The 17305-nt window shown below is 42.1% G+C and overlaps 1 protein-coding gene across 3 annotated transcripts in view; it reads left to right on the top strand.

The window, feature by feature from the left end:
* INSC (INSC spindle orientation adaptor protein) overlaps nt 1-17305 on the top strand; it is a 100431-nt gene that overhangs the window by 15200 nt on the left and 67926 nt on the right. For all 3 annotated transcript variants that reach the window (XM_063672234.1, XM_054438929.2, XM_063672233.1), the window contains 3 exons: nt 14086-14431; nt 15453-15505; nt 16669-16792. In XM_063672234.1, the coding sequence (XP_063528304.1) occupies nt 14086-14431; nt 15453-15505; nt 16669-16792 (523 nt within the window). The remainder of the gene's footprint in view (nt 1-14085; nt 14432-15452; nt 15506-16668; nt 16793-17305) is intronic.

Below are 17305 nucleotides of genomic sequence, written 5' to 3'. Positions count from 1 at the left end.
GTTTAATTAACAAAAAATGATATAGAACACATGCCAGAAAATGATATGGAACACCAAATGTTAAGCGAATAGGATGAAGAGTGAAAATGGAGATTTCTGAGTAATGTTGATCTGAAAACTTTTTCTGCTGCTACAGCTTGGAGCAGAGGACTAGTGCATGGAGACAGGAGAGAACACAGAGAAGCTCAGAGGAAAAGGGGGCATTTCCACTATAGGTGGGCACAGGAGGCATTTTGTAGAGCCCACTGAAGGAGAAAAAACCTTCTCAGTGTTTCTGGTATTGCACAGATGGGTCAGTGGCAAGTTAGAAACATGCCTGTTGCAAGCTGCTTAGCACCAAACACTGGGGCAGAATTTACACTTAAAATGTGAACTTGGAGTGGTTAGGGATGGAGAGACGAAGAATTGCCCGCCACTTACATAAAAGCCCCGATGCACAGTAAGGCCTATGCTGATGCAGCTCAGCATGGGATTCAGAAGCAGATCAGAAGCAGAGAAATGAAAACAATGAAAAATTTGATCAAGATTAGAGTAGTCACATTTCCTTTAGTCACATTTGACTGGGGCTTCACAAGAGCCTTGGTGCAGAGAGATGGGAAATTAATAGCCTAACCATGCTGTAAATTATTTATAGCTTGTTACATAAATAATTATGGTTTAATTAGCTGTTTAGTAAACAGTTTATAGTTCACTGCATAGCAGAGGTTAAGTCATTCTAAAGTTATCTATGTGTTGTTTTTATAAAGCCCTCACTGACAGAGTCTTCCTGTTGGGTTATAGAGAAGTATATGGGCTAGATGGACCCAGCTGACATCTGGTGACAAGAGTTCTTGGGGGACCTGGGAAGTATTTTGTTTACTCAGAATAAAACCCAAAGTGCTTACAATGGCTTCCATGGCTTTATGTGATCTGGCCTAATCCCTTCTCTGAGCTCCCCTCCTACTAACATTTCTGTTGTTCATTCTACTCTAGCCACACTTATCTCCATACTGTGTCTCAAACACCTATTTAGCGCTAAGTAAATATTGTTGAATGAATGAGACTTGTGAGAATATTCAGGGTGAGACTTGTGACAGTATGTTGGCCATGCACTCTGTATGGATGCTGGGAGTGCCTGGAAGTTTTTAGAATAAAGTTCTATGAGAGGGCAGTCCAGTAAGAGGGACTGGACTTCTTGAAAAGAAGAGATGGTAGGTCTATTAGATTCACCATGTCACAAACTGAACCTATCATTGTGTCTTCCAAATTTATTTCTCCTATCCATTCAGCTGCTCAAGTAAAAAATCTGGTTCTCATCTCTTCACTCTCTCTCATTCATCATCTATATGAATCAGTGTCCAAGTCTTACTGATTTTGTCTTCTTAATTATTCTTGAAGGATTTTTGCCCAACATCACTCTGTCATCAGAGCTGAGAGTTTCTACTCACCTTACACTTGAAAGTCATTTTGAAAGAATATAAAATCATTGGCTCACACTTTATTTCCTTGAGTATTTTAAATATGTAACTCTACTTTTTCTGGTATAAAGTATTGCTCTCAGAATCTGATGATAGTGGAATTTTCTGTCTCTTATGGGTAACATGCCACTTAGTTTTAGATGCACAAACAATTTCTTCCCTCCCTGCCTCCCTGCCTTCCTTCTCATTCTTTTCTCTTGTGCAATAATCTTACTATCTTACTAGAGTATGTCTTGCATGTTTGCTTTTATGTATGTAGTATATTCTTTCAATGTGTAGTTTTAAGTCCCCTCCCCCACCTGAAAGTTTTCCGATTTATAGTTTTAGTATTTACCCTGTTTCTGTGCCTTGAATTCCTTCCTTAGGAACTTACATTGTGTGTTTGTTGGATCTTCTTACCTAACTTTAATATTTGTTGTTTTCTCTCAAATTCTTTTTATTTTACTTATTTATTTATTTTTTTGAGATGGAGTCTTGCTCTGTCGCCCAGGCTGAAGTGACTGCCGTGGTGCGATCTTGGCTCACTGCAACCTCCACCTCCTGGGTTCAAGCGATTCCCCTGCCTCAGCCTCCCGAGTAGCTGGGACTACAGGTACCTGCCTCCATGCTCGACTAATTTTCTGTGTTTTAGTAGAGACAAGGTTTCACCCTATTAGCCAGGGTGGTCTCGATCTCCTGACCTCATGATTCACCTCGGCCTCCCAGAGTGCTAGGATTATAGGCGTGAGCCACCGCATCTGGCCTCCTTTAATCTCTTTCTTCATTTTTTATTTTCAAAGTTTTCTTAATTTTTGCATTTGATTTTTAAAGGCATTATCTTGTGTGTTTCTTCTTGTTTAGTCTTTGTTTCTAAAATGACTTTCCCCTCTTTATTTCTAATTCCTTCCTGAGTTGGGACATTTCCTTTCTGATAATTTATGCTTCTTGTTCCTGTTTTTTATAATTTCCTTAAAATTTTAAGCTTATTTTGTTATAGTTTTATCTGTTTTAAGAGTATATTTTTTCTGGCATTTTCTCATTGTAGAGATATTATTCTGCTCTTTATTCTCTTTTTAAAATAACTATATATGGGATGAGACTACAATAATTTTCTGTTGCTCATTTTTAAGTGAAATTAGTTTTCATGAACCTTTAGAAGAAGGCAGGGTTCAGGAAACCTATTCTAACTTTATAGAACTCCACCTTCTTTTGTTTTAGTATAGGGTCCAAAAATATGATGACCTGCTCTCTGAGTGTTCCTAGCTCTGCTTTCTTCCCTCACATTGATCTGAACATCTCGTTCCTGTGCCTCTGTTGTCCCTGTCCCACTGAATTTGGATTCCACTCCCAGGAGTTTCTCCTTAACGTGGTGCTTTGTTGTAGTAGAGATTCCTGGTGGGTCAGTTTTGAGAGTTCATAAAACACCCTGTACTCAGCTATATTGGAAAGGCAAATCCCTTTCTAGTTTCAGCTACTGTTCTCAAATTCCCATACTGTGCTTTCCAATAAATACCTAGAGGCTATTTTGGGTTCTCCTTTCTCATGTTCATTAGATGCCACCTTATTGCTTCTTTCTTCTTCGTCTCATAAGATAATATGATATGGTTTGGCTGTGTCCCCACCCAAATCTCATCTCGAATTGTGGCTCCCATAATTCCCATGTGTTGTGGGAGGGACCAGGTGGGAGGTAATTGAATCATGGGGGTGGTTTCCGCCATACTGTTCTCATGGTAGTGAATAAGTCTCATGAGATCTGATGATTTTATAATGCCTGCCACCAGTTAAGATGTGCCTTTCTCCTTCTGCTATGATTGTGAGGGCTCCCTATCCATGTGGAACTGTAAGTCCATTAAACCTCTTTTTCTTTATAAATTACCCAGGCTCGGATATGTCTGTATCAGCAGCATGAAAATGGTCTAATACATGATACCGAGCAGGTCTTACAGCTGTTGGTGGTTTGTCCCCACTTGCTGGTATTTCGAAGTTTGTGGGGATAACTTGTCATCTAGTTTCATTATAAATATTATCCATGGGGCAGGGGTTGCATATAGTTACTTTGTCAGTTTTCATGTTGGGGTTTGAAGAGATTGGAAAAATATGCGCCACCACTGCCATCTTTCCAGAATTTTCTTCATGTTTTTGACTTTTAAGTAAAAAAGGTTTGATGATACACAGACTTTATTAGAACTTCTCTAATAGAGACTAACACTTAGAGTATTACCCATCAGGAATTATATATTATGTATATATATATATATATATACATAATATATATATGTATATATATAATCACTTCACTTAATAATCACCAAAAGCCCAGAAGTTAAGTTATTATTATCTTTCACCATTTGCTAGTGAGGAAACTGAAGCACTGAGTGGTTATATAACTTGCCCAAAGTTACGTAGCTAGCCAGTGGCAGAGCTGGAATTTGAATCCAGGTAACCCAGCTATAGAGTTTCTGCTCTGGTGGGAGCAGTGGTAACCAACAGGAGTCTTCACGATGCCTAGAAGACCCAGTGGCATGCCTGGTGGTGGTACCCTTGTACCTAAGAGAGGTAGCAGTAAGAGAAGAAGTGATGAATGTAGCAGTCTGGGATGTCCTGTGGAGTCCAGAGAGCATGACATTCACTGGAAGGAATGGCAGCCATGTTGGGTGGACATGGCAGGGCATGGCAGCTAGGGTCATGCCCAGTGTAAGGCTGCTAAGGAAGAAAGGGTGTCAGAATCATTCAGTTCCACCTTGTAGTTGCTGAACCCGTCTTTTGGGGGGTGGTGGGGGAACATATGTTAGATGAACTCTGGGGACTCTTAGATGCACTTGAGCGAGCCTCATGACCCATCATGATGGGATGAGAGTGAAGTTGGGCTATCTTTCTTATATCTGTCTCTTCTGCTAGACTGTGTAAGCTTCCTGGAGGCAGGGATCACCAGAACAAGGCCTTGAACATTGTCAGTGTCAATAGTGTTTCATTGAATTAAGTTGACCAGGGATTGCCTGAGAGATACTGCTTAATGTTTTAAACCTTGTTGAACTGGTTGAGAATATTCTATGTTTGTTCCTGGTGTCATGTGGGGACAGACACTTCTCAAGGGCTTGAGAGTATATACCCACAACTCACCAGAGCACTGTTTGCCTTTACATTCAGGCCAGGCTCTGAGAATTGGGACAACGGTTTCTAAGGGTCTAAGCTCTACCCAACCAGAGCATTGCTTAGTGGAAGACAGGAATATTTGCAAAAATGCCTTGTATGAGAAGTTTCTCTGGTTCTAATGACATCAGCTTCAAGTATTTCAAAATCTTTATTATCATACTTTTTGTGGGATCTAGTCACTTGCCCAACACTTAAACTTTTACCACAGGGCTGGGAACTCACCTATATTTCGTCTGACATCCTAGCCAAAGACAAAATCCATTCCTCCTAAAATTAATTCTAGAGCAGAGGATAGGGTGGGTTTGGGAGGTTCCTATGTGCCAGTCCAGGAAACTCTTGCCCGTCTTGTGTAACTCCTTGCAAGTTTGGAAAATATTTTTTTCAAATAATCTGGCTTGGCAAGGCATACAATGCATGTCTCCCAGGCAGTCTTAGGCTTATTTGATTCAATTACATATTTATTGATACCTACTGTGTGTCAGGCCTTGCGCTGAGATGAATCAAACAATGACTGCTTCTGAGGATATCTTAAAGTCTGGTGGAGGAGAGACACAGATGGGAAGATGAATAGTGTGGTCAGTAACACAGTCTCTGGAGCCAGGCTGCCTGCATGGAGTCCTGGCTTTCTTAAGTCATGTGGCCTTTCTACACCTCTGTATTTTCACCTGTAACATGGAGCGAATAAGAGAGTAAACCAAGTAAGGTTGTCGTGAGAATAAAATAATGCATGATAAGTGCACAGCTCTCGAGGCACTGTAAAGTTTCAATAAAAGTTATTATTACTGGTGGATATTTTTATTTTTTATTTCACTGTGATTTCAGAACTGCTTTTTGTCTAATTCTGTCTATTTTCTTTTTAGCTAAACACAAAAATATTATTAACACAGTAGTTTAGTTTAAATGTGAGCAGCTTGGGTGCAAAGCATTCTGGGAGAAGTCAGGCTGGGTGGGGGTTCTTGAGTAGCCAACCCATTTTTTCCTTCAGCTGCTAATAGGCCAGAGCCTCCAAATGTCTTCCCTGCCCTGGACATAAGCGGCATGCACCTGCTTGATGGGCCTGGGGATTGGTCACTAAGTAGAGGTAGGGGGAGGCAGGGATTCCCACGCTTACTAATTTGTTCTATGTTTTCTTCTCAGTATGTCTGATTGCTGCTTGGGGAGAAAGAGTTGCTGCTGTTTAAACAATCTCTAGAAATAACAGTTATTTTAAACCTTTTTTTTAAGAGAAAGGGTCCCACTTTGTCACCCAGACTGTAGTGCAGTGGCATCATAATAGCTCACTGCAGCCTTGACCTCCTGGGCTCAAGTGATCCTCCTGCCTCAGCCTCTTGAGTATGCTGAGTAGCTGGGACCACAGGGAAGAGCCACCATGCTTGGCTAATTAATAATAATAATAATTATTATTATTATTGTAGAGATGGGAGTATTGCTGTGTTGCTCAGGTTGGTCTCAAACTCCTAGTTTCAAGGGATCCTCCCACCTCCACCTCCCAAAGTGTTGGGATTACAGGCATGAGACATCACACCTGGCTTAAGCTCATTCTTAAAGTAAACCAGATTCTGCTTTTTCCCCACTGGCACCTTGTCTGTCCTCATTTCTAGGACTGTTACCATGAAAGGCAACTCCTGCAGCTGGACAGCTCTGTGTGGCTTTGGCCCAAAGCAGCAATTATATCTTGGCGGCTCATCGTTCTTGCCCACCCTCGTCTCCAGAGCTGTAGGCAGGGTCAGGGGCTCACAGTTTCCCTTCATCTTCCTTTGCCCATAGCAGCCCCAAGTTGTTGCTTGGGCAAATGGTCCTCCCCATCTGCCTATGTTAAGGCTGCCTCATCCCTCTCTCTGCTCATCTACTTTATTATTTTATTTTAAGTGCTGGGATACACATGCAGGATGTGCAGGTTTGTTATATAGGTAAACGTGTGCCATGGTGGTTTACTGCACCTATCAACACATTACCTATGTGTTAAGCTCCACATGCAGTAGCTATTTATCTTGATGCTCTCCCTCCCCCACCCCACTAACAAGCCCTAGTGTGTATTGTTTCCCTCTCTGTGTCCATGTGTTCTCATTGTTCAGCTCCCACTTATAAATGGGAACATGCAGTGTTTGGTTTTCTGTTCCTGTGTTAGTTTGCTGAAGATAATGGCTTCCATATCCATCCATGTCCCTGAAAAGGACATGATCTTAGCATGGTGCTCAATGCATGGGATATGCTCAATAAATTCCAGTCATTATTATATTTCTAGTTATTGTGACACGTGTAAAGGTGTTTGGGGAAGAGCAGCACAGAGAACTAACATTTTTGAGTGTCCCCTTTTGTGCCATGCAGAGTGCTAGGCCCTACACATTCATCACTTAATTTAATTCTTCCATCAACCCTGTGTGGAAACCTCTATTATTATCTATTTTATGGATGAAGAAATTGAGGCTCAAATTGGTAAGAAATTTACTCAAAACACAAACTTATGTTGTTAAAAGTCAGGATACTGGTTATCCTGGTTGGGGAGTGACTAGAAGGGGCACAAAGGAAAGTTCTGGGACAATGGTAATAGTTAGGTTTCTTTATCTGGTTGCTGAATTCATGGATGCGTTGACCTTATGAAAATGTATTGAACTGTAGCTCAATATTATGATGTGTTCACTTCTATGTACGTATGTTATATTTCAATAAAAATTTCAGAAAATGGAAAAAAGAAGCAGTAGCTTGCCTAAGGTCACACAGATTATGAGAAGCAGAGCTAGCTCTTCCTACCCTTATGCCAGTGTGCAGGCCTTGTTTGCTTGTGTCTGGATACATCCCCCTTATGCTCAGACTCGTAGACAATAGGCTACTCAGTCCCAAGGAAGCTGTGGCTCAAGGCCTGTCTGTTAAGGTGGTTAAGGAAGGAGCAGGGTCATTATGAGCCATCATGAGGGGCCTCAGAGGGAGGGTCCCCCGACGTAGCTAGGCATTGAAGGCACAGGTCCACAAGGCTCACCTGGGATTCATCTGTAGGACAGATGATGGGGCCCGACTGGAAGACAAAGCTACTGGGAGTAGCCATGTTCCTTTCCCCTGAGAGAACAACTTCCACCCATAGCCTGACTGGCAACCGCTTTTCCTTCCACTTCCCAGTTCTTTGAGGAAGGCTCTGTTCCTGGCTCTTTAGCCAGGTTTCACCTACCATCCTGGAGCTTGGGCTTTCCAGGTGTTCCCTGCATGAGGCTCATGATATAAAACCAGAGAGACAGCTAGTCTGGGCTCCCAGTTTTTTTGTTTGTTTGTTTTGTTTTGTTTTTTTGTTTTTTTAGATGGAGTCTCACTCTGTCACCCAGGCTGGAATGTAGTGTTATGATCTCTGCTCACTGCAACCTCTGCCTCCCAGGTTCAAGTGATTCTCCTGCCTCAACCTCCCTAGTAGCTGGGATTACAGGCATGTGTCACCACACCCAGCTAATTTTTTTTTTTTTTGTACTTTTAGTAGAGACAGGTTTCACCATGTTGGCTAGGCTGGTCTCGAATAGTTATAGATTTACAGAAAGTTGCAAAGGTAATGCAGAGTGTTCCCATATACTCCACACCCAGTTTCCCTGATTGGTGACATCTTATATTACCATGGCACATTTGTCACAACTAAGGGACCGGCATTGGTCCATTACTATGAACTAAACTCTAGACATTGCAGTTGTCCCTTGGCATCCATGAGGGATTGGTTCCAGGACTTCCCACAGTTATGAAAATGTGTGAATCCTCCAGTTCCTGATATAAAATTGCTTAATGCTTGCATATAAGCTACACATATCCTCCTGTATACTTTAAATCATCTCTAGATTACTTATAATACCTAATACAATGTAAATGCTATGTAAATAGTTGTTATACTGTGTTTTTTATGTGTGACATTTTTATTATCATATTGTTATTTTTTATTTTTTTGAATAATTTCCATCTGTAGTTGGTTGAATCTGTATATGCAAAATCTGTGGATATGGAAAGCTGACTGTATTCAGATTTCACTAGTTTTTTTTTCATGAATGTCCTTTCTCTGTTTCAGGATTCCACCCAGGATATCATATTACACTTAGTCCTCATGTCTCCTTAGTCACCTCTGTTCTATGACAGTTTTTCAGTCTGCCTTTGTTTATGATGACCTTGACCACTTTGAGGAGTATTGGTCAGGTGTTTTGTAGAGTGTCCCTCAGTTTGGGTTTGTCTGATGCTTCCCTTATCATGAGACTGAGGCTATGTGTCCTGGGGGAAGAATGCTACAAGATGAAGTGCACTTCTTATCATATCCTTTCAGGGGTACATGCTAGCAACATGCCTTATCCTTGGTAAGGTTAAACTTGATCACTTGGTTAAAATAGCGACTGCCAGGTTTCTCCACTGTAAAGTTTCTTTATTTCTCCCTTTTCTATACTCTTTTCTTTGGAAATGATTCACCAAGTGTACCCAAGCTCAAGCTCCTCCACCCCCAGTTTTTAATCATCAAGTTTATATGAGGTAAGTCCTGTAAACACATATACAGTCATCTATTTGCGCAAATAGGGATATACAGACACACAGACAGATACAGGCATCCAGATAATATAGACAGGCACCCAGGTGGATTCATATCCACAAACACAGACACTAGTAGGCACAAACACACAGGGCTTAAGAAATCAATAGTTCTGTCACTCCAATTCTCCTACTAGCAGAGTGCTGAATCGATTAGGAGTTTAATTACAGCTTCTGAAATCTCACTTTCTTTTTAATTCTTACATAGCTTTAAAAACAATAACTAAGTATATACCTCCTGTGTGCATTGGGGTGGAGGGCTTGACAAAAAATGTGAGTTGTGGGTCTGAGCAGGCCTCCCAGGGCCTTGTTCTCCTTTCCTACCTCTGCCACGGCTTTGGGGTTGGGTTGGTTCTTTCCCTTCCAGGCCAGAGGTAAGGGGTGTGAGTGCCTCCATTCAGAGGATGCCAGAGCTCTTCCTTGGGAAGCAGTCCCAGCACACAGGTTTCCTTTGAGCCAGGTGGTGGTCCCAGGTGCTGTGATTTGGCTGTTTTCCAGTCCTAGCCATCCCTACCTCCCCTGCCCTGCCCACTGTCCAGTATCTTCTCAGGGCTCTCAATGTGAATGGCCAGCCCCTAATCTGGCTCCGAAGGCTTCTTACAATCAGGGCCTTGGTGTACCTTTCTGGCTTTCCTTATCATGGTTCCCTCTCTTCCAGAATGTACAACTCTAGAACAGGGGACTTACTTATTGTCCCTTTGACTGCCCCACCCTGGAATATGCTCTCACTGTCTTGACAAGTCCAAACCCTACCCAGGGTATGACCACCTCCTCCAGGCACCTGCCCCTGATCTCCAATGGAAAGGGGGAGTTCTCTTCTTGGAATTCCCAGCAGACCCTTACTCTAAGAAGAACACCAACTCAACTATGTTATTTGTGCGCTTGTGTCTTAGAAAATGTTCTTTTGGTTACAAGCAATAGAAATTAACTCTTGGACTTGTCTCCCCACTCCCCAAGTGATCCTGGAGGTTCTCATGGAACAACTGAAGTTGCCATTGTTAACATGTCCCTTGTACAATAATCCCTGTCTGTATGACCCTTGGTTCTACATTTCAAAATTTGGGGCAAGGAATTGGATTAGTGCAGCTTAGTTCAGAAGCCCACCCCTGCATCGAGCACCAGTTGTTTCCAGGGGCATTTTAACACAGGCTAGACATGGCTACAGATGGCCAGGGGATCACCCCTGTGTTTGGGAGGAGGGGCCTTTAGCAAAGAAGAGGGAAAAGCTGCAGCCTGGGTAGCCATCCCAAGAGGTAGCTAATGAAACTTGTCTTTATGATTGACAGAAGAGAGAGAAAAAGATGCTGGAAAGATAATGTAACAGATGTCCACTGCAAAGTGCTTATGCAGTGAATGAGTCAGTGTGCAAGTGACTTGTTCATTTGTTGCCTCTTAAAAGCCCCTAGGTCAGTTTTCCTCCCATTTCTATGTCTTTAGAACACAATAATCACAGTTTTTCCATCTTTAATAACTCCTTTTCCATCGTATCAATCTCGGGGCACTCTCTGCATAGCCTGTGTGATGGAGGCGTATGAAGTCTCTGCATAGGTACAGACCTATGGCAATAAATGCCTGACACTTGGCCACTCAACAATGGCCATACATTTTCTGAATAACTGATATATGTCAGACACTGGCAATAAGCCAGGCACAAGAGACTGTTCCTCACAGGACTTGGGGAGTTCAGGCACACACATCAATTGCAGTAGAATGTTATTAGTGCCCCACTGAAGGATGCAGGGGCCCTGAGGAGGAACTCATGAGCTCTGGCTGTAGTTTTTTAGAGGAGGTAATATAAGAGTCAGGTCTTGCAGGGTGAGTAGAAACTTGCCAGGTAGGGAAGAAGAAAAGAGGTTTCTAATCTGAGGGAGAACTTCATGTTCAAGGCTGCAGAGGATTGTGAAAGAGAGTGGTATGTTTGGGAAATGGGGAGGTTGAATTTATCTGAGGTGTAGAGTGTGTTTGTGGCAGGGGCACTAGGAGTTGGGGAAGATGGACAAGGGAGATGTGTGGGAAGGGAGGCTGGGGCCATATCACGGAAGCTCTCTCATCTTAGCCTCAGGAGTTTTGACTTATCCAGGGAACGGTGGTATGGGGGGTGCAACTGAAGGATTTAAGCAGGGGAGAAACATATTTCAATACCTATGTAGAAAGCCCTAATACATTCTTGGGGGAAAGTGAAGCATTGGGGTTTTTGAAAGTCAATGTGGCAACATCTATTGAATTACAATTCAGAACATATGCATGAGGATGTTGAATGTTGCATTGTTTATAGAGGTCAGGAGCTGAACAAAAAGTGAATGCCCAGCAATGGGAAAATGGCTTAATAAGTTGTGGAATATATACAATCTGGAATAGTGTTCAAACATTGGAAAGAGTGTTTCAGGATTCTGCTGGATGACTTGAAAGATTTCAAAGTAAAGTAAGAAAATCAAAATGCAGCAAGATGTGTATATACTATGGTCATATTTACAAAAAAAGCAATAGGTCAGAAAACCTTATAAATGTATATATACTTAGATAACAGTCTGTGTAAGAATGCGTGAGTGTGGAGAAAAATAGAAAATGATACTTACTAGGTTAAAGTTAGTTGGCTGAGATTGGAAGGGGTGGGCAAATATAAGGGAATGATAATAAGATGCAGAAGATTGAAAGTTATCTGCAATCAAACAGTACATGAGATGTGATTCTACTTAATATAAAATTAAATATGCTTTCATAAGGATATATGGGCAGTAGGGTGCTGTGATTTTGGATTTAATGGGTTTCTCTTCTCTCTCTCTCTGTGTCTGTATACATATACATATATGTATGTGTTTACATACATATGCATGTATATATATATGTTTATATACATATGCATGTATATGTATATGTTCAAATTCTTTACAAAGTGTAATAGCTATTTCCATGAAGGGAGGCAGAGACAGAGAAATCATTGGTTATTTTTTAAAAACAATTTAAAAAGCAATTTCCTAAAAGAAATCATATGTTCAATTTCATAATTAAACATAAGATGTGTGGTTAAAAATTACATTTAAAAGCCTATAGTCAAATGGTTACATATTTCAGAAAGTCTTGCTCCTTCTCATTAAATAACTGTAAACATGAAGACATGATTTTTTAACCTCGATAACTGGAGTCTGCCTTATAATTTCAACCCTACTTGGTACCTTTGCTTCACCAGGCTGGCCTCATTGGTGCCCTTTATTTGCTATACTGACTCAGAATAAAAGCCAAATCTCCACCTTGTCCAACACAGCCCCATAGGATCTACTCCCCTCACCCCCACCTCATTGCTCTCAACTCATCTTCCACCCCGGCTGACTCTTCCCATGCTGCTCTGGCCTCCTTGCTATTCCTCGCACATATCAGGACATCTCTGCCCCCAGAGCCTTTGCACTTGCTGATCTCTCTCCTTGGAGCAATTTGCCCTCAGATAGCCACATGGCATCCTTCCTCATGTGCTTCAAGTCTTTGCTCAAGTGTCTCTTTCTCAATGAGCCTCCTCTGATCCTCTTATTTTAAATTGTGAGGTCTACTCCCCCATCCACCCCTAACACTCTTTAGTCTTCTTTTCTGTTCTCTTTTCCTTCCTAGCATTTGCTACTTGCACCATATTACATACATTGCTCATTTATTTTGAAAATTGACTGTTCTCTCACTTGAATGTAACATTGGCTAGAGAAGTGATTATTTGTTTGTTGCTGCAGTCTATGTCTTAGAACAATACTTGACATGTTGTAGGTACTGATATTTGTAGATGAGTGAATGAGCTGGTGGCAGGTGAAGAATGTTTGAGGCAGGTAAGATCAGCAGCAGAAAGACTAATCAGAATACTGTTACAAGCCAAAGACAAAGGAACTTGCGCTCAGCCTTAGTCATTAGCTATGCGTGTCTTCTGTTGTGAAATGATAGTGAAATTTGTTATTGTCTTTTTAGTTTAGTTTTGTTTCCAAGTTTTACTTTTAATTGACACATAACAATTGTCTTTTAACTTCTCATTAGTTTATCTTGATTCTTTAGGCAGATCAAAAGCTTTTTGAGAGTGGAGGCTTTACATCTTCATATCTGCTTTTCCCACAGTGCCTGGCACTTATTTGAAATATAAGGGACTCAACAAATGTACAGTGCTTTATCAATGATCTGATATTACTGACTTTTACTTGACTCAGTGAATTTTAGAGTGCATTTTATTTGATTAAGATCTTAGGAATGAATCTATGTTCTCATGCTGTTTACTAAATAAAGTTAATTTTGTTCCATTACAAAAGTAATATACATGCTCACTATAGAAAATTTGGAAACTAGAGAAAAGTTGAAAAAAATGAAAAAGACTTTAGTTATATTACCCATTAAGAGGCTTTAGCATTGTAATATGTTTCCTTTAAATATTTTTCCTAGATGGAGCTTTCTAACATTATTGTAATAATTGTGTGCTTACATTTCCATTTTTGCATATTAGCACACACATTTTTCTTAGCTAGAAACTTTTGGAAAGCATCATTTTAAATAATTGCATACTACATAATCATAGCTATACCATAGCTCACTTAGCGTGACCATTATTTGATATTTAGGCTATTTCCATTAACTTTTTTTAAAGAGATGGGATCTTGCTATGTTGCCCAGGCTTGTCTTGAACTCCTGGCCTCAAGCAATATTCCTGCCTCACCCTTCCATTTCCTCCTTATTGTAAAGATCATTGGCTACTCTGTCAGATATAATTGCCTGTTGCTTATTAGTCTGGTCATCTGCCCTTAAAACTTTGTGCTTCATACTTGTTATCTGTAAGATGAAGATAATGAGAAATGACTGAGAATATCAAGGTGCATGAATGGGAGAAACACTGCTAAGCATATAATAGGTGCTTAGTAAATATCAGATGGCCTAGAATTGAGACCTTTGGAAATCATGGGGTGTTGATAATTATCGTGGTGCTGTTTCCTGGTTGCAGGCTGCACCTGATGCAGGTGGACTCAGTCCAGCGCTGGATGGAAGATCTGAAGCTCATGACCGAGTGCGAGTGCATGTGCGTCCTGCAGGCCAAGCCCATCAGCCTGGAGGAGGATGCACAGGGTGACCTCATCCTGGCAGGTGGCCCTGGCCCTGGAGACCCCCTGCAGCTGCTGCTCAAAAGGAGTTGGGTCATTAGCACAGAGCTGCGCAGGATTGGGCAGAAGCTGGCCCAGGACCGCTGGGCACGGGTGCACAGCATGAGCGTGCGTCTGACCTGCCATGCCCGCTCCATGGTCAGCGAGTACAGTGCTGTCAGCAGGAACTCCTCGAAGGAAATGGGCCAGGTCAGCTGCCCTGGGATAGGAGTGGGCGGGAACTGGAAGTCAGGATGCTTTAGAGAAGAGTGGGTTTGAATCATGTGTCTGAACCTTTTTTGCTCCAGAAGCCTTTCTCCCCTTCCAGTAAAAGAGGAAAGAAAGAGAGTAGAATCTTTACTGAGTGCCTACTATGTGGTGGATATTGTGCTAGGTGTTTTTTTACATGTATCTCATTTAACCTGCATGACCTGTGAGGTAGGTGCCACTACTTTGAGAAGATGTGCAGTGGTTGAATTTATTGACTTTAATGCCAGACTGCTTGGGTTGAAATGTTAGCTCTGCTATGTGGACCTCAGCAAGTTACTTAACTTCTCTGTGTCCCAGTTCCTTCATCCGAAAAGGTATAATAATAGAATTTATTTTATAAATTTGTTGTGATGACTAGATGAATTGTTATATGCAAAACACTTAAATCAATTGATTAAAAATGTTAGGATTACCTTTATTTTATAGATGAGGAAACAAAAGTTCTAAAAGGCCAAATAATTTATTTAAAGTTACGCAGTGAATGGTGTAATAAATAGGGTCCAATCTAAGCTTTTCTGATTCCACAGCCCATGACTTTGAATCTTCTTCTCAAAGCCCAAAGTGAACCATTAAAAATCTCCCTTGTTATTCATTCTCTCTTTCATCATTCTCATTTCATCTTAGTGCTTTGCCCTTTGCCTCAAACTTTTCCTTCCTCAGCTTTGCAGACATTAAAACTTCTCTTCATTCTTCAAAGCCCAGCTTAAATGCCCCTTCTTTCCTGAAGCTTCCCAGCTTCCTCAGCATAAATAATTGCTCAGTTTCATTTTCTTATGCTCTCAAAGTAGCCTGCCGTGATCTCTTTTGCCACCTGTATCACACTGTGTTATATTTTAAGTGCCTGTTCCCCAAGTCACATTAATTGATTCTTCATTTTTAATGCCCCCCGAGTGCTCAGCACAGCAGTTGGTCCTCAGTTAATGCTTACTGAGTTGAATAAAATGGACTTATTTTTCTACAGATTGAGAAGCTACTAATGGAGAAATGCTCAGAGCTCTCGGCAGTCACAGAGAGGTAAATTTGGACCATGGATCTCCCAGGGTCTGCCCAACCGACCTGTGGCAGGAGAAGGTGCTGGTATCTTCTCCCAGAGGGAGAATGGGAATGAGAGGCCTGGTGGTGGTTTCAGAGTTTCCTTTTTCTGACTTTTATCAGAAATCTTAAAATATTCTCTTGAAATTTTCTGCCCCGTGTTCAGGCCCTAGGGATAGGGTAAAAGGCAGAGGAGAGGCCTGGGAATAGGAAGAAAGAGGATATTCTAGGAGTTGGTAACAAGGAAAAGGTTTCCTACAGCTTTGGGAAAACCCTCAGGTCCCCAAAGTCAAGGCAAGAGTCAGGGCAAGGTGAAAGCAGACACTCACACTCTTACACACACAAACACATAGACTTCAATGCCCACAGACACTCACTTTCTCATATACAGATATATAAACACATGCTTGGACCAGCACAGAAATACACTCACACCCTCTCCTCTATATTTCACACACATAAACCTACATATGTTTATACTCAGATATGTACACACACTCAGCCTCACATGTATATACACACCCAGGTGTGTGTTGACATTTTCCTTCACCCTTCCCAGAGCCTGTGTCCTGAAGATAAAACCTGAGCTCCCTGAGGTCTTTTGCTTTCCTGGGTAGAACACTGTCAGGCCACAGGAGTAAATTGGAACCTGATCCCCCTCTGTTTTTCTTGTCTGCGAAGAAAATTCTTAAGGCTCTCTGTACACTCTAGACAACCATTTCTTAAAGGGCCACAGGCATTGCCATCCACCTTTTCAGAGCTCACTAGCAATACCTGGCACTTGGCACCTCTCTTGAAGCTTCTTGCCCCTCCATCTCCCACCCCAACATCACAAAGAAGATAGACCCTGGCTGCAATGATGGCAGATTCTGCAGGGAGAGGCCCAGAGGTATAGATTTTCCACATTCTGATGGCCTTTCTTCCTGGTGATGTGGACTGGTAGTCCTCATCTCAGGCCAGCACATCTCTGCACACTAAGAGACCAGGGGGCAAGCCAGCTATGGAATATTCTATCTCTGACTCCCAGTTGCCAATGTCTTCAGCACACACCAGGCTTGGAGCAGGTCCAGTTCTGGCCCCTGCAACATTTCTGGGCTGACCAAATGCCCCTTCCAGTGGCCCACGCCATGGTTTCTTCTCTTCAGGTGCCTTCAGGTTGAGAATGAGCATGTCCTGAAGTCAATGAAGGCCTGCGTGAGTGAGACCCTGACCACACTGGGCCAGCACTTTGGCCAGCTGCTGGAGCTGGCCCTGACACGGGAGGTTCAGGTCAGTGCAGGCTGAGCTGCGTGGGGAGGGGTGCTTGTGTGGACCCTTGGAGGAAAGGAGAGAAAGGGGCTGAGCCAGGCTTGGGGAAGCTACTGATGTGGACTTTATTGGGAAACATCTTACTGAAACCACCAAAGTCAACTCCAGCATTTGTGAAACAAAACTGTCAGAGCTGGGCTGAGGCTTCCTGAGCACCTACCACAACTCTGCATTTTCCAGATGTGAAAACTGGAGCCCAGAGTGGGGAGAAACTTATCCAAGGTCATACAGCAAGATGGTGGCAGAGCCCAGCATCTCCCAATTATACTTCTATTATTGCTCCCACCACCCTCAGTCTTCTCTGTTGAGTTAATGTTCACAGTGTACCTGATGGGTCTTTACTATCCTGAAAGAATTGAGGCACTGGCAGGGAATAGGATAATTCTAGAAATCCTGACAACAGAGAAGAACCTAGAAAGATCGTATAGTCTAGCCCCTGCCTCTAGGCAGGCTCGTGCTTGATTCCAGAAAGAG

Source organism: Pongo pygmaeus, chromosome 9, assembly GCF_028885625.2.
Source record: "Pongo pygmaeus isolate AG05252 chromosome 9, NHGRI_mPonPyg2-v2.0_pri, whole genome shotgun sequence".
Classification (NCBI taxonomy): domain Eukaryota; kingdom Metazoa; phylum Chordata; class Mammalia; order Primates; family Hominidae; genus Pongo; species Pongo pygmaeus.
This window is presented reverse-complemented; position numbering and strand designations above follow the sequence as displayed.